The 18,367-nt window shown below is 43.2% G+C and overlaps 1 protein-coding gene across 1 annotated transcript in view; it reads left to right on the forward strand.

Moving 5' to 3' along the window:
- The first annotated feature begins 384 nt into the window (after positions 1 to 384).
- Positions 385 to 18,367, forward strand: part of FRK (fyn related Src family tyrosine kinase) — a 102,656-nt gene continuing 84,673 nt past the window's right edge. Inside the window, exon 1 of the mRNA XM_033939440.1 lies at positions 385 to 1,135. Coding sequence (XP_033795331.1) covers positions 735 to 1,135 — 401 coding nt within the window. The 5' untranslated portion in view covers positions 385 to 734. The remainder of the gene's footprint in view (positions 1,136 to 18,367) is intronic.

Here is an 18,367-nt window from a genome sequence, read left to right on the forward strand (position 1 = left end):
CCAGTTGCACATCAGGGGAAAGTTGCATTGTTTGTTTTGTGTAATAATGAGCTGTTTTGCATGAATTTGCAGGGTATTATTATTTAAAAGCACACGATTGCCATAATAGTTTGGGCTGGGGTGACGTGATTTCACGTGTCTAATGTGTCTTGGAAAAGGGTTTCTCTTTGTATCTGTACGTAGCTACATTCCCACAGTAAGGACGCTTTGAATTGCTGTAGTCATGAGTAAAGGATTCCCTTTGTAGCCTGTCATCTGTCTCTGTGCCGCTCTGCCAGGTGAGGCCAGAGGGTTAATGCTTCAACCTAATCACAGTGAAGGGAGTTCCAAAGTGCAAAGAAGAATGTAAACCAGGAAGTTACAGAAGGAAATCAGTGACTGGCCCTCAGTACTAACACAAACCGCAGCTTTCAGGATTAACAAGGCAGAGAGAGGGCACCTGAGATTGTGACGGGCACCTTTCAAGGCAACAATCACCCTCTGCTGAGAATTTCTTTATTTGCTTTTGTGTTTGGCTTTAATGAACAGGAACTGTTCTAAGAGGTGATGGTTTTCTTTACTCTCAGTGTATCCTGCAACGAGAATCTCACATGGACTGAGTTTTAGGCAACAAATATGTCAGTTTTCTTAGACTGTCACTGCTGATCTGTACTCTGTCAGCGAGAAGCCTGAGAAGATCCAGGGGGAGAAAAGGACACCTGAGCAAATTCAGCCCTGGTAAAGGAGAGAGAAGGATGGGCAACAGCTGCCAGAAACACTGTGGGAACCTGCGGCCCTATGTGCTTTGCTGCTGCCCTTCCGAGGAGAAGGGAACTTGCTACGTCACTGAGAGCATTGTCATCAGCAACCCTATGGTGAACACCTCGATTAGCCAGCAGCCATCTCAGCCAGTGGCCAGTGCCCCAGTGCTGAGAGCATCTCTGTCTTCCAGAGTTTATGTGGCCCTCTACGATTACCAGGCTCGCACGGCTGAGGATCTGAGCTTCAAGGCTGGAGAGCTGCTGGAGGTGCTTAATGGAGAAGACACCCAGCACTCGGGCTGGTGGCATGCCAGGTCTCTGGGATCTCTGCACAAGAGGGAGGGATATATCCCCAGCAACTTTGTGGCCCCATATAAGAGCATTGAAGCAGAACCGTAAGTTTGTTTCTAGGGTGCAGACCCTGCAGGTCCTGGGGAAGGAATGAATGAACTGATCCTCTTACCATGGGGGAGAGGGAGGGATACTGAGCTCTGTGCTGGGGTGTTACAGGAGGAGGTTTGAAAGCTAGGGGCACATTGTCTATACCAGGTGTAGGCAATTCCGGTCCTGGAGAGCCACAGGCAGGTCAGATTTTCAGGATATACACAATAGATATGCATGAGAGAGATTTGCATTAGAAAATGACAAGGTGACAAAATTCATCACTGTTCCCGTCCCCGCGGATAATCGTGGGAAATAAACCCATGTCATTTTCTAGTGTCTATTTCATCCTCTGTCCTTCTACACCAGCATTATTCAAAGCAAAGCTTCCGGGTCAGTGGTTGTGGCCATTCATACTCTGATTCTTCCCTCTTTCCTTAAAGAATGACATGAAGCTGATTTCCCGCGGTTATTCGCAGGGACGGGAACGGTGATGAATTTTGTCACCGTGTCATTCTCTAATTTGCATCTCAAGGAGGCAGTGCATGCAAATGTATCTCATACATATTCATTGTGGATATCCTGAAAAGCTGACCTGCATGTGGCTCTCCAGTACCGGAATTGCCTCCCCCTGGTCTATACTATGCCAGAGGTGAGATCTGAGAGCTTTGGGTGATGTGTGCCCTGCCAGGCTGAGTCTATATTGTGTCACGGTAGGGTTACCATATGGCTCCAGAAAAAGGAGGACAGAGTGAGACATCCAGGTTTTACTTCCATTACTTTAAATGGAAGTACAATCCAGATGTCTCAATCCGTCCTCCTTTTTCTGGAGCCATACGGTAAGCCTATGTCAGGGCTGTGGGGGCTGTGTTGGGATGAAAGAGAAGGGGGTGGGATTTCAGATATCGCCTTTCTACGGTTGCAATCAGGAACTTATTTTCTACCTGGGGCAGTGAAGGGTTAAGTGACCTGCCCAGAGTCAGGAGTTGCAGTGGGGATTGAACCTAGTTCCCCAGTTCTCAGGCCACGGCACTAACTACTAGGCATCTCATCCACTCAAGTATGAAGTATGTGGGGGGGGGGGGGGGGCCTTCCTATTAAAGAACAAACCCAAACGATTTGCTGCAGCTGTTAGGGCTGAAGAGTGAAGCAGAAATGAGAGGCTGAAAAGGACATATTTGCAGTTCCCTAGTTTAAGGAAAGAAGATAAAAGAAAATAAATATATGGCGATATACTTCCAAAGCTTTTCAAAGTTCAAACCTCCTCCCTCAGGTCAGGACTGTATAAGGAAAAGCAACACAGAAATCCAGAAATGAATGATGAAAGTCCTTTTCTCCTTGAGACTGGCGTTGGATGGCGTAAGAATAACTTTATTCTTGTATACCGCATTACCATGGAAGTTCTATGCGGTTAACAGATGAAGAGACTGTACATTTGCTGTAAGTTACATATAGCGGTGTTACATACTGTGGTGTCAAGTTTTGCTAATCCCATCCAAAAGTTAGTCCAAAAATGTACAAAGATAGTCTACTGAAGGATGTCACCTTATTTTCCACTCAGTCCATTTGGCAAAAAGGAGAAGCAACAGCTACTTTAACTTTCCTAGCAAAGCCAGCATCGAATCCTGCTCACGAATGCTCCTTCCCAGATCGCAGTCAAAGCCAGCGTGTTCAGCAGTCACCTCATGATCAACCCAACATTTTACAGTCATGGCATCGGGAATATGCAGTCTGTCTTTGCCATAGAAATCTGTCCAGCTCCAGCTAAGCCCCACTATCTACCCAAGTAAAATGTTTTCCTTCTGTTAACACTGCAACCAGGTTCCTTTGCCCTGATACTAGCAATCTTCCTGCTGTGATATTTTGTGGTTGTAAACCTCACAGATCTGTCCTTGAAACACACTCATATCAAATAATGTGGAACCCTGAGCAGAGAAGCACAGAGTCCCCCCCCCCCACCGGTGACACACATTATTTAACGATTTAATAACAACACACATTGAGTTCCAGTTACCAGGATACCTCACGCTGAAAATTCATTGCATTACTCCTCCTTCTGATGTTAAAGTGCTCAGACTGGAAGAGCATCATCAGTGGGGTGCCGCAGGGTTCGGCGCTTGGACCCGTGCTCTTCAACATCTTTAGAAACAATCTGGACATTGGTATGACGAGTGAGGTGATTAAATTTGCAGACGATATGAAGTTATTCAGAGTAGTGAAGACATGGGGGGATTGTGAAGATCTGCAATGTGACATAATCAAGCTCGAGATATGGGCATCGACATGGCAAATGAGGTTCAACGTGGATAAGTGTACAGTGATGCATGTCGGTAACAAAAATCTCATGCACGAATACAGGATGTCCGGGGCGGTACTTGGAGAGATCTGATCGACAAGTCAATGATAGCGGCGGTGAAAAGGGTGAACAGAATGCTAGGAATGATTCAGAAGGGGATCATGAACAGATCAGAGGTTATCATGCCACTGTACCGGGCCATGGTGCACCCTCACCTGGAGTACTGCGTCCAGCACTGGTCACCCTACATGAAGAAGGACACGGTACTACTCAAAAGGGTCCAGAGAAGAGTGACTAAAATGGTTAAGGGGCTGGAGGAGTTGCCATACAGTGAGAGAGTGGAGAAACTGGGCCTCTTCTCCCTTGAAAAGAGGAGACTGAGAGGGGACATGATCGAAACATTCAAGATAATGAAGGGAATAAACTTAGCAGATAAAGACAGATTATTCACCCTCTCCAAGGTAGGGAGAATGAGAGGGCACTCTCTAAAGTTAAAAGGGGATAGATTCTGTACAAACGTAAGAAGTTCTTCTTCACCCAGAGAGTGGTAGAAAACTGGAACGCTCTTCCGGAGTTTTATATAGGGGAAAACACCCTCCAGGGATTCAAGACAAAGTTAGACAAGTTTCTGCTGAACAAGAACATGCGCTGGTGGGGCTAGTCTCAGTTAGGGTGCTGGTCTTAGACCAGAGGGCTGCCACGTGAGCGGACTGCTGGGCATGATGGACCACTGGTCTGACTCAGCAGTGGCAATTCTTGTGTTCTTAAGACAAAGTTGGACAAGTTCCTGCTAAACTGGTGAGACTGGACTCATGTGGAGCACAGGTCTTGACCTTGGGGCCACCGCATGAGTGGACTGCTGGACACGATGGACCACTGGTCTGACCCAGCAGCGGCAATTCTTATGTACATTGGAGTATTTTTGCTAAACAGAAGTATCAGACTTTGACTTCAAAGCCTAGGGTGCAGTAAATGCACAGCTGCACTGAACTTGGACGGGCCATGCAGGTCTTTATCTACTACTACTATGAATTATTTCTATAGTGCTACTAGATGCACGCAGCACTGCACAGAGTCACAAAGAATAAGAAAACAGTCCCTGCTCCAAAGAGCTTACAATCTAAACAGGCAAGACATTCACCACGTTACCCTCATTCCATTCCCCACTTAACATCCCCAATCTGAACCTCCCTGATCAATCAACAATATCAGAACAGCTATGGTTTACCTACTACAGTACTACTATTTCTATTTATCATTTCTATAGCGCTGGAAGGTGGACATTTAACATGTAATAGACAGTCCCTGCTCAGAAGAGCTTACAATCTAATAAAGAAAGACAAAGAGAACATAGAGGGGTTGGGGAGTTTCTTGCAGAAAGAATGAGAGTTTGGACATAGTTATCTTACAATGAGTGGGAGTTAGGAGTTGAAAGCAGCCTCGAAAAAGTGGGCTTTATTTGAATACTGGTAGAGACGGAGCTTGATGTATTGACTCAGGCAGTCTGTTCCAGGCATACGGTGCAGCAAGATAGAAGGGATGGAGTCTGGAGTTGGCAGAGGAGGAAAAGGGTACTGATAAGAGGAACTTGCTCGATAGAGTTCATGGCGAGAGAGATACCGAGGAGCTGCAGAGTAAATGCACTTGTTAGCCAATAAGAGGAGTTTGAACTGTGTGCAGAAATGAATAGGAAGCCAATGAAATGAGCTGAGGAGTGGGGTGATGTGAGCAGTCGAATGTTGCGTGGATTGAATGGGGGAGAGATGGTTGAGTGGAAGACCTGCAGTAATCGCAGTGAGAGGTGATGAGGCCAGATTTTGGTAATATTCTAGCAATTTGGATCTGAGCGGAGTCAAAGATGACCCCAAGCCCCCTGTGTTCACCCCAACTGAACCCACTCCTAAGACGATGGCATCCACAGAGTAATCACTTCCCCAACACAATATCCCAATCCTCCCCCTAACTAAGAGTTTTCCTGGCATGGGGGTGATCCCCCTCTGTTTTGCCCCTCAAACAAACTGGTGCTCAGAATGATACCCAAGATCCCAGGCACTAATCTCCCGCTACTACTGTGAGGGCTCATCCTTCCATATAAGGTGCATTTATTTATTGGGATTAACTGCGATATCATGAAGAGATTCACCCATAGTGGTTTACATAGTGTTGTATACATTAGATGCAGGCTCTTTCTCTGCCCTAGGGGCAGTGGAGGATTAAGTGACCGGCCCAGAGTCAGAAGGAGCTGCAGTGAGAATTGAACCCAGTTCCCCAGTTCTCAGTCCCCTCCTGAAAAAAACTAGTTGAAAGGCAGAAAACAGAGAGTGGGTTTAAATGGTCAATATTCGCAATGGAGAAGGGTAAATAGTGGGTTCTTATCCCCATATATTATATGCAGGGACAAGAGAGAACCGAATATATCATCAACAACTACTTCACTCCCTGAGAAATCATGTTAGTCTTTAAACCAGTTCCGTACTATAAAGAACCTTTCACTTCACTGGAAACTGTTATAATGATGCTCAAATCGCCATTAAAGGAGGAAAAAAGCCTCAAATCCCCCTATGCTGCACGTGCAAAACTAGAGAGGGAAACCACCTCACCAACTTTGAAAAAACCTCCTGTTTGAGCAATAAGAACATAAGACCAGTGGTCCATCGTGCCCGCGACAGCCCTAAGGTCAAAGTGCCCTAACTGAGACTAGCCTTACCTGCAGGAACTTGTCTAACTTTGTCTTGAATCCCTGGAGGGTGTTTTCCCCTATAACAGCCTCCAGTATGCTGATCTTTACTGGGAATTAAGTAATTACAGCACATAATAAGTTTTAACTCAAGTATAATTTGGGTTAAATATTTCTTTATAATATTATGAAAAATGTTCAGTAACTTCTCCATTATAGTGGGCTAGAAAGATATAATGTGAGGAAAGTTGTTATTTGAATGCTTTATGATTTTGCTATCTTTATTCTGTAATTTGGAAAAATTATAATTAAAAAAACAAACAAACAAAAAACAGCCTCCACAGATTTCTACCACTCTCTGGGTGAAGAACTTCCCTACGTTTGTACGGAATCTATCCCCTTTTAACTTTAGAGAGTGCCCTCTCGTTCTCTCTACCTTGGAGAGGTTGAACAACCTGTCTTTATCTACTTTGTCTTGAGTCCCTGGAGGGTGTTTTCCCCTATGACAGACTCCGGAAGAGCGTTCCAGTTTTCCACCACTCTCTGGGTGAAGAAGAACTTCCTTACGTTTGTACGGAATCTATCCCCTTTTAACTTTAGAGAGTGCCCTCTCGTTCTCTCTACCTTGGAGAGGGTGAGGAACCTGTCTTTATCTACTAAGGAGTTTAACGCGCATAATACCGCTTGCCGCACTAGCCGCTAATACCTGCATTGAGCAGGCGTTAGTTTTTTAGCTGGCCGCGGGGTTTAGCGTGTGATGAAATGTCTGACGCGCTTGATAAAAGGACCCCTAAGTCTATTCCCTTCGTTATCTTGAACGTTTTGATCATGTCCTCTCTCAGTCTCCTCTTTTCAAGGGAGAAGAGGCCCAGAGTGTGCTTAAGTCTTTCAAACACTTTGCAATGTAACAGAATAGCAACTTAATATGCATAGAACAAAGAAACTTATTTTGCTCAATTCACTGTGTCGATCACTCAATTCATGCTGTACCTCTGGTCTACTGACGATGATGGCTAGCCGGCGTTTCGCCATGTGGCTGCGTCAGGGCGAAGGACTCGAATACACCTTAAAAAAGACACTAGCAAAATAAAACACCTCAGAAGATTTTCACAAATTTCCAACATAGTTAAGGGCAGTTTTCTCAAGCTCTAAATGATTTTTTTCAGTGTGTTGCCTTTTTGATAAGGCAGCTCTTCATATTCTTACTCATTTGCTCCTTATGCCTAATATGGATTATGGGAATTCCCTTTTACATGGCCTGAGGATCAGGGCTTTACATCAAATATGGTTGTGAAGCTTTTGTCTGAATCGACCAAGTCTGCTCCTCTGCAAAGAGTGTTGGCGGCCAGTTTCTTTGAATCCCTTTCGTTATTCTTCAGATCCACAATTCAAGGTGAGTGTCATACCTTTCCTGATTATTGGTATCCTACTCTCCAGAAAACTCAGATCTTTGCAGCAACACCATCTCGTATTCCCATCTTTCCAGCACATCTATTTTAATTTTGTCTAGACCAAAATTTTTGGTTTGGTAGGTCCTACACCTTTGAATGCCTTTCCTTCTCGATTACCTGTTAAAGGTCTCTTGATGTGTTCATATCTCAAGTTTCAAGTTTATTTAAAATTTTTTATACCACATAATCAAGCCTTCTAGGCGGTGTACAAAAAACGCCAAAACAATGCGCCAACTAAAATACAATATGAACAAAGACAATTTGTAAAGACATTGACGAACCGGAACAAGAGGGAAGAAGGGTTGGAACTACAATTGATAGAAAAAAAGAGAACATTCAAGGGAAAGAACAAAGGGAGGGGGAACTGAAGGTAGAAACCTTTCCTGAATCTGCTCTTAACACATTCTAGTCCATGACTATTTAAGTGATTGTGTTTTTCTACTCTGCTGAGGTGGGGGGGGGGGGGGGGGGGAGGAATAGTGGCAGCTGGTTATATTCTGCAGTACATTACTTTTTCTGTGTGGTCAAAGAGTATCTTTTCTTTCAAGTTTCAACTTCTTATAAATTAACATATGTAAACTGCATTAAAATATTTTTTCAGGGAAAGGCCTCCAGAGCAAAACTGAAAGTTTCAGAATTGAAAAACATAAGAACTTAGGAATAGCCTTACTGGGTCAGACCAATGGTCCATCAAACCCAGGAGCCTGTTCTCACAGTGGCCAATCCAGGTCACTAGTACCTGGCCAAAACCCAAGGTGTAGCAATATTCCATGCTAGCAATACAGGGCAAGTAGTGGCTTCCCCCATGCCTTTCTCAATAACAGACTAAGTAGAAGGGAACATCTGATCAGAGTGAGGTCTATTGCACTGCACTGGAGACCTCTGATGCTTCTCTTTATTCGTGGTCCTCAGAATTAAACCTAAGCTTTCCTTTTCCTCTACTTCTGTGGAGAGGGACTTTATCTGTTCCACTCCAGCATGTTGGCAGCTCTTGATTTGACCTTTAATATGCCAAGGTAGGAAAATCCAAATCTCCCACAAAATGCCAGTCCTTGGAATCTCCCTCTCATAAGAACATAAGACTAACCTTACTGGGTCAGACCAAAGGTTCATCAATCCAGGTCCCTAATGCCTGGCCAAAACCCAAAGAGTAACAACATTCCCTGCTACCGATCCAGGTCAGACTCTCTTTGTGTTTTCTTTATGCCCTTGAAGAAGTCTGAACTTTCTGTTTCCATTATCATCTTTCCTAAAAGGTGGTTTTAAAAGCCATTTCAGAGAGTAAACAGCACATTCCCTGTGGCAATAGACTTTTTGAAACTTGCCCACCCTGTACTAGATGTGATTTTGCAATGCTTTTTCGTGCTGGGATTGAGGGGGGGGATGTATTTCTGGGAAGTAGTTAAGGTGGAGTTTAAAATACTCACATCTACATTTTCAAATTATGCGTCTTTGTACTCAAGTTTCCGGTTACATCAGTAGGTATAACTGTGGGCAGATGTTTTTCCTGGGATAATTGTCTAAGTGAAAGTCTGCATATCATATTACTTTAGAAATCCAAGGAATGAAAGGCAGGTGTAGTCAACCGAGGTCACAGGTACCTGGCAAGTCTTCAATGAGTAAAACAGACTTTATGCTGCTTCTCCTAGGAATAAGCAGTGGGTTTCCCCAAGTCCATCTCGAGAATGGCCTATTTCTCCTTTAGTTCTTTCCATGTTCCTGGGATTCTTCATAAAGCTCATCAGTGGGAAGCCAGTTCTTCTGAGGTCCATCACCCTAGTCGTAGCATGATAGAGATAGCTGTGAGCCTAACACTGAATAATTGCTCAGGTGTCCCTGGTAGCTCCAGTGTAGCCTCCACAAGTTGTCTGAGGAATCTAAGCACTTCTGCAGTTCTGGGTCCTGGCCAGATCCTGTAGCCTGAAATTTCCTACTAAGACCCGCTCTCATTCTGCTAATACCCATCTCCACTCAATTTCTGTAGAGGAACATTGAGTAAGCAGTGAAAAGTTGTGAAGTTTGAAATGAAATCCAATTTATGTCTTTATAAAAAGCTGCAGACTCAGATGGCCTCCACCTTGTATTCACTGCTGTGATTACAGTTTTTGGTCTCTGAGGGAATTTATTACAAGCATGTTTGTTTACTCTCCATAGTTCATATCGTGACTCTCAACCTTACGTTCCTTCCATTCTACATCCCAGAGTCATGTGTTTCTCTTCTCCCACATAAAACAGATACCAGCAGCCAAATTAGAAAGATCCATAAATAAACACGTACACACATTAATTACATCCTAAGCAAGCCAGCTGCTAGCTACACCCAAGCGACTGGCTCAGTGCCGGTGAAATCCCTGCAGGCTCACTGATACTGTGCCACCCAGAGAAAACGTCCTGTCATATGTGGCACACGGTCTGGAGCTACGGTCACCATGCTAGAATCTTCTACTACACGTCCACTAGGACAACTGTGTCAAATTAATCATTTCTAGTTTGCTTAACCCTCAGGGAGTTCCAGGAGGATTGCAAAAATATACAGAGAAAAATAAAACATTTAATATCATGTGAACTCCAATCAATAATGAGGATGATGAGATTTGTAAGTTACATTTCTTTGCAATCCTTCCCAAAAACCACCAACATGACTTTTCTGAAACATGACAGTTAGGGCTGGATTCTGTAAACAGTGCCTAAATCGTCAGACACCTTGAAGAAAGGTGCTGGTTCTGTGCCAATCACGCTTGGGTGCCATTTACAGAATCACAAAATGTAGACACTGGTAATGTACGCTGGGGTTTTACTGGCCTACATCAAAGGCACCTAGTTGAGTCTGAGATTTTTTATTGTACTCATACTAGGAAGTACTTCTTCACCGAAAGGGTGGTTGATCGTTGGAATAATCTTCCACTTCAGGTAATTGAGGCCAGCAACGTGCTCAGTTTTAAGAAAAAAATGGGATCAGCATGTGCGTTCACTTCGAGGAAGTGCTTAGGGGGGAGGGTTCTTAGAGTGGGCAGACTTGTTGGGCTGATAGCCCTTTTCTGCCGTCATATTCTATGTTTCTATTATAATCACCTCGTTTTTTGGATAAACCACTCTCCTTTCGTTTATGTACCTAAGTTTTATATTTTCCCTTCTTGTTAAACCTCAGTAAAATACTTCACATCACACTTCTGAGTATCTTTTCTCAAATCTCAACTTTCATGCTTCAGTTTCTTACATACTTCCTCACTTCTTTAGGACCCTGAAGAAGGCTATTTTAGTTGAAACACAGACCATGTTGGGTCTGCACCAACTTATACATATGTGGAATTCACCCTGTGGATGTATTATTGCAACTTTTTCATTGACTCTATAAAGAACTGGTTCAGAAGCATGATAGCAGATAAAGGCCAAATGGCCCATCCAGTTGGCCCATCCGCAGTAACCATAAGAACATAAGAATTGCCACTGCTGGGTCAGACCAGTGGTCCATCGTGCCCAGCAGTCTGCTTACGCAGTGGCCCTCTGGTCAAAGACCAGTGCCCTAACTGAGACTAGCCCTACCTGTGTACGTTCTGGTTCAGCAGGAACTTGTCTAACTTCGTCTTGAATCCCTGGAGGGTCTTTTCCTCTATGACAGACTCTGGAAGAGCGTTCCAGTTTTCTACCACTCTCTGGGTGAAGAAGAACTTCCTTATGCTCTTACAGAATCTATCCCCTTTCAATTTTAGAGAGTGCCCTCTCGTTTCCCTAACTTGGAGAGGGTGAACAACCTGTCCATTTGAATACCTTATAAATACAATTTGCAGCCATCTTTGGCATGCACATCAAGATCCGTGTTGACCCTCTGAAATTCTGTGCATTTTAACACGTGCTCTAGTCCAGCACTAAATGCCTTTAAGTCGGGTTTGAGAATGTCTGGCCTGTCCATCTGTCTGGGGCAAAACAACTAAAATCTTTTAAGGGACAAGGCCAAATTTAGCATGTGTGAAAAAATTCTCTGTAGATCACCTGAAGATAGGCACCGTGAGGATGCATGCTAAGCACAAATTTCATGCCATGAGCCTTGCTCTGCATGCTTTCCCTTCTTGTTCTGTACAGATGCATTTACTTGTATTGTTGTCTGTTACCTGTGATCTTATAACATCCAGTTGGTTACATGGTTTTTAAAGCCATATTTTATTCCAGCTGCTTCTAGTTCACTAAATTGAAATGCTTCTTGCTGAAACAGAAAGGGAACCCCATACTGCCTCCTTGAAGAGATTGGCAACAACCAGACACCTAAATAAAAAGCTCTGAATGGCAAACAATAGGCTTTTTAGACATAAGTTGTTTTATTATCTGGGCTGGCTCTGCAAATTGCCACTGAGCAGAAAACCTCAAGTTATATTTTGGTGCTTTTCTGTGGTTTGGAGGCGAATAGTGCTCACAGTAGACAGTTGTGCAGGAATAGAAATCCCGCCCATCCCCACCAGAATCTCCTCCATCTCTGCATGTCTTCGAAGAATCCCCTTTGTCCCCACCCATCCCCACGAAGAGTCCCCTCCGTCCCTGCCCGTCCCTCCCCATAAAAATTACCTGTTCCCATAAAAAGCAGCAATTACTTATTACAGTTTTGATTTTAGTTTTAATTGAGTTTTACAAAAAATATCAAAACAGTCAGACATCTGCCAGAATAGGCATAAAACCAATACCCCTTCTTCATCCCTCTCCCCAATTCAGTAGGGTTGGCATATCAACAAAATGCTATCCCAAAGAAGTAGATTTAAGGCAGAATTTGAACAGTAAAGGTGCCTGGTGCAGCAATTCTCTCCCCTTACGCTCCCTCCCTCTCTTTGTCACCCTCCCTGCCCAGTTGTCAGCGCAGCACTCACAACTGACTACTCTTGTTGACCTTCCTCTCTGTCGGGCCCTGCCTTTGCAGAAATAGAATTTAGGCGGGACCCGGTAGAGAGGGAGGCCCGAAGCCAACAAGACCAACAAAAAGTGAATGCTGCTGCTGACACCGGCCCTCAAGGAGTTAGCAGAGCACTGTACCCATTATACCAACACCCCCCTGCCCCCTGTTGGTACTCCACTGGTACTGCAGGGCAGAATAAGCAGAATTTTTTTTTTTTTTTTTTAAGTTACATATTTTATGTTTTATTAAAACTTGTTATACAGCCTGTTCTTATGACAGGTCCAAGCAGTTTACAATATAAATACCATAAGAGAAAGGAACTCCAGCGCTAAAAAGAACACACAATACCCTCCCTCATTCACACCTACACGTAAGTATAAAGATCCTTGTATCCATTCTGTATCACAGAGATCAAATTAAAGAGACCCATTTCAACTAATATATATGCAGTAAATCAGAAGATGTTGAAAATTCTCCCAAAGGCTTGTTTTAAATGCTTTAACATTTGCCTGCAATCTCAATTCTCACGGACACTTGGTCAAAAATGTATTAAAAATAGTTCAACAAAAAGATATCTTAATTCTATATTCCATTATCTCTTTCTCTCTCTGAGAGATCCCACATGACTAGCTCATGCCTTCTTGAATTCAGACACAGTCTCTGTCTCCACCACTTCCTCTAGGAGACTGTATCACGCATCTACCATCCTTTCTGTTTTGAGAATCACGCCTAGCGGTGTCTATCTCTGTCTCTACCCCAAACATGCCCACGTAGGCTCCATGCGAAAAGCACCTATTTTTTTATAGAATCGGCCAATTATGTATTTCCAATTATAAGCTTCTTAAAGCTTATTTAGGTAGTTAAGATAGGTGCTAACTTAGGTACCTGTTACAGAATCTGGCCTTTAGGGCTTCCTACATTTCAGGAACTCTTTCATCTTTGTTGGAAAAGAAAGCAAGCTGGCACATTTTTATGGGACTAACGCTGGCTTTTACAAAGCTATGGTAAAGGTTTTTCCCATGAACTGGAGAGATAAATGCTCCGACACTCCAACAGTTAGCGCTCCTTGATCATTTCTCCCCTAAATGGTGCTAAAGTTCCTTGTTAATACATCTTAGGGGCAAATTTTATTGTGCATATCATTATGCTGAAACTTGTATACGCACATTTTTCATTTCAGGACCTAAAATGTGGAATAATCTTCCATGACATTTAAAAGACAACTTTCCAACAGCTCGCGGTCCCACTAATCCCATGTCTCCGAATCGGGTGAGAATATACCGCTGTCAACTTAATCCTTGTTTTACCACAGACTTAACTTCAGACCAGTTGCCAATATACCTTTTTTAACCAAAATTTTTAATATTTTTATGCATACTCTGCAAAAAGTTCATTTGTCAGCCAAAGTTTGTATACTATCCTATGATGATGATATTTTTTTTATTAAGTTCAAACAAGGAGGACATTTCAGCTAAGATCACTGATTGCATGAATAGAATTGGAGATTGGGCTTCTACTAATAAGTTGAAATTGAATGCAAGTATGACGAAGGTTCTTTGGACTCATACTTCACTCTCTTCTGTTCTTTCATTTCTTACTCTACAATTTGCAAGTGGATAAAACGTCTAAAGTTTTGGGTATTCTTTTAGACTCTTCTCTTACATTTGAAGATCAAATGTCTAATTTATAGAGGAAGATTTCTATATTACAAGGAAACGTAGGCTGGTGAAGTTGTGCTTTTTTTAACATCATTTTGCACTGTTGATTCAAATGTTATGTTACCTCAACTTGATTACTGTAATTCTTTATATTTGAACTTAACATTAAAACTGATCAAAAAATTGCAGTTGCTCCAGAATACAGTGGTTAGATAAATTTTTGGTCTACAAAGATATGAAAGTATTGCATTAGCATATAAGAATCTTCATCGGTTATCGGTTGAGAGGTTCAGACTGTCTCTTCAGATCATCTGCTTTTGCCTTTTTCTCATTTGCATTATTCTTCCACCCGATTCTGTGGCACTTTATTACTAACTTTTCCACAGATTAGAGGAATACGGTATAAATGCTTTTGCTTACGTTTCCGTTACAATTTGGAATAATCTACCTGTTTACATTACGTAAGAATTAGAAAACTTTTTATATGACCTGTTGTAATATTCATGTTATGATGATTTTTTTTTGCCTCTGATTTGTAAATCTTTATTCATTTTTAAAAGCCAACATAAAGTGCAACAGGTTAACAAACAATTAATTCAATAAACAGCACATTACAATAAAATGATATAATAAGTACATAATCCCCCCTCCCACCCACCCTTCCTGGATGTGCATAACACTCATTCAGAAATCAAAGGGAAATACAAATGATCAATTCTTACAAAATTTTGTTAATGGACCTCAAATCTCTTTGAATTTGTACCGAATGCATAAGTTCAAACTTATAGATTTGACTTAAGATTTCCCACCAAAAGTTGTAATTTAACCTGTCCCAATTTTTCCAGTTTTTCGTGATTAGCTGCATAGCAACTCCTGTCATGATGAGAAGTAATCTATTCTTATTTGCATTGAGTAGATTCTTGGGCATTAAGAATGTTCCAAACAACACTATTGATTTGACCCCATATGGATCTCCAAAATTTAAGTATCGAGGGACAATAGAACAGCAGATGATCTAGGGCTCCTTTTACAAAGCCACACTAGAGCCTTAATGCGCGAAATAGCGTGCGCTAAGGGTGCATGTGCTAATCGCTACCGCCTCCTTTTGAGCAGGCGGTAGATTTCCGGCTAACGTGCACTATAGCGCACGCTAATCCGGTGCGTGCGTTAAAAACGCTAGCGCACCTTTGTAAAAGGAGCTCCTAGTGTCCCTATATCAAGATGACAGTGCCAGCATCTATTAGACTTAGAACTATCTAACTTTTGCAAATGAACAGGGGTCCAAAAAATTCTATATAACAGCAATAGATGCTGATGCTGTACATCTCATCCTCCAAGTCCAAATCCGTGGCCATTGAGTAGCAGAAATCTGCTGCTTAATCTCAATGCTCCAAATGTCTTTTAGACTAGTTTTAGGTTTTTTATTCAGATGCTCAGATATTAATGTATACCACTTGGCTGCCTGATGCCCTAGCAAATCTGTCTGGAAGCATAATAATAATAATAATTTTATTTTTATATACCGCCAAAGCCATAGTAGTTCAAGGCGGTTTATATCAAGAAGAGCTGGACAGTCAGCGAAAAAAAAATAACAATGAAGTCTTTGGTTACATAAAGTCACAATATAGGGATATCGAGTACATGTGATAAGAGTACAGGGGAAGGTTTAAGAGTTCTTGGTTATAAATGGGTTAATCAGGGTGGTTTTACCTAGTTTTCTGAAGTTAAAATAGAATGAGGAGTGCTTGATGATGTTGCCTAGCCAGCTGTTAACATAGAAACATAGAAGATGACGGCAGATAAGGGTCATAGCCCATCAGGTCTGCCCACTCTACTGACCCACCTCCAAGTCTACTATCCTAGGGATCCCACTCCTGGTGACAGGTTCCCTTGGCTTAACCCTCTAAGGGATCCCACATGGGCATCCCATTTGCTCTTAAATTCTTGCACGCTGTTTGCCTCGATCACCTGCACCGGGAGTTCGTTCCAAGGATCAACCACTCTCTCGGTGAAGAAATATTTCCTGGTGTCGCCATGAAATTTCCCACCCCTGAGTTTGAGCGGATGTCCTCTTGTGGCTGAGGGTCCTTTGAGAAAGAGAATCTCTTCTTCCATCTCGATACGGCTGGTAATATACTTAAACGTCTCGATCATGTCTCCTCTCTCCCTACGTTCCTCGAGTGAGTACAGCCGCAAATTTTTCAGCCTTTCCTCGTACGATAGATCCTTGAGCCCCGAGACCATCCTGGTGGCCATCGTTGCACCGACTCTATTCTCAGCACATCTTTTCGGTAGTGTGTCCTCCAGAATTGTACACAGTATTCCAAATGAGGCCTCACCATGGTTCTGTATAATGGCATTATGACTTCAGGCTTCCGGCTGACGAAACTCCTGCGGATGCAACCTAACAACTGTCTTGCCTTAAATGAAGCCTTCTCCACATGATCAGCAGTTTTCATGTCTGCGCTGATGATCACTCCCAAGTCTCGTTCTGTTGAAGTTCTAGCTACGATCTCACCATTCAAGGTGTAAGTTCTGCATGGATTTCTGCTGCCAAGGTGCATGATCTTGCATTTCTTAGCGTTGAAGCCCAGCTTCTACGTCGAGGACCATAGCTCCAACAAATATAGGTCCTGTGTCATACTATCGGGTGAATTGCCATCTCTCACTGTATTGCATAGTTTGGCGTCGTCAGCGAATAACGTTACCTTACTTTGAAGCCCCTGAGTTAGGTCCCCTATGAATATGTTGAAAAGGAGCAGGCCCAAGACTGAGCCCTGCGGTACTCCACTGGTCACCTCCGATGTTTTAGAGAGGGTACCGTTAACTACCACCCTCTGAAGTCTGCCACTCAGCCAGTCATTGACCCATGTAATTAGTGTTTCTCCCAGCCCCATTGATTTCATCTTGCTCAACAGCCTGCGATGAGGGACACTATCGAAAGCTTTGCTGAAGTCTAGGTATACGATATCCACGGATTCTCCCAAGTCTAGCTGTTTTGTTACCTAGTCAAAGAAGCTGATGTGATTGGATTGGCAGGACCTACCCTTGGTGAATCCGTGTTGACTGGGATCCCGTAGATTCTCCTCATTCAAGATTGCATCTAATTTACGTTTGATTAGTGTTTCCATGAGTTTGCATACTATTGATGTTAGACTCACCAGTCTGAAGTTTGCAGCCTCTGCCCTGCAACCCTTTTTGTGCAGTGAAACGACGTTAGCTGTTTTCCAGTCTATGGAGACTCTCCCCGAACTTAGGGAGAGATTGAAGAGTCCTGATAGCGGTTCTGCCAGGACATCACGCAACTCACTGAGCACCCTGGGGTGTAGATTGTCCGGTCCCATGGCTTTGTTCACCTTGAGTCTTGCCAGTTCGTAGTAAACATCACCAGGTGTGAACTCGAAATTCTGAAACGGGTCTTCCACGCTGGGCCTTGCCTGCAACTGCGGACCGTGCCCCGGTGCCTCGCAGGTGAAGACCGAGCAGAAGTATTCATTCAGTAGTTCTGCTTTATCGGAATCTGATTCTGCGCAGTTCCCATCTGGTTTTCTAAGGCGTACTATCCCGTCTGTGTTCTTTTTCCTATCACTAATATACTCGAAGAAGGATTTGTCCCCTTTCTTCATGTTCTTTGCCAGAGTCTCTTCCACTCAAAGTTTGGCCTCCCTGACTGCCGTTTTGAACGCTGCAGACCTCGCCCTATGTTCAGCGGTCAAAACGGCAGTCAGGGAGGCCAAACTTCGAGTGGAAGAGACTCTGGCAAAGAACATGAAGAAAGGGGACAAATCTAATCTAATCTAATCTAATCCTTAGGTTTGTATACTGCATCATCTCCACGTTCGTAGAGTATTAGTGATAGGAAAAAGAACATAGACGGGATAGTACGCCTTAGAAAACCAGATGGGAACTGCGCAGAATCAGATTCCGATAAAGCAGAACTACTGAATGAATACTTCTGCTTGGTCTTCACCTGCGAGGCATTGGGGCACAGTCCGCAGTTACAGGCAAGGCCCAGCGTGGAAGACCCGTTTCAGAATTTTGAGTTCACACCTGGCGACGTCTACTATGAACTGGCAAGACTTGCTTGGAAGGCTAGAGTTCTGTCAAGGAATCTTTTGTATCAGCAGGTTTTTATTGTAGGGTGGCTGAACATATGTATTCTACGTGTAGGCCTGGTGGAACAATCCAATTTAAAATGGGAGACCAGGTATAGGGGGGCCATACCAAGAATAGATTTGAAACAAAGGCAGGCAAATTTGAACAGCACTCTTGCTTCTAGGGGCAG

This window comes from Geotrypetes seraphini, chromosome 3, assembly GCF_902459505.1.
Source record: "Geotrypetes seraphini chromosome 3, aGeoSer1.1, whole genome shotgun sequence".
In the NCBI taxonomy this organism is placed as follows: domain Eukaryota; kingdom Metazoa; phylum Chordata; class Amphibia; order Gymnophiona; family Dermophiidae; genus Geotrypetes; species Geotrypetes seraphini.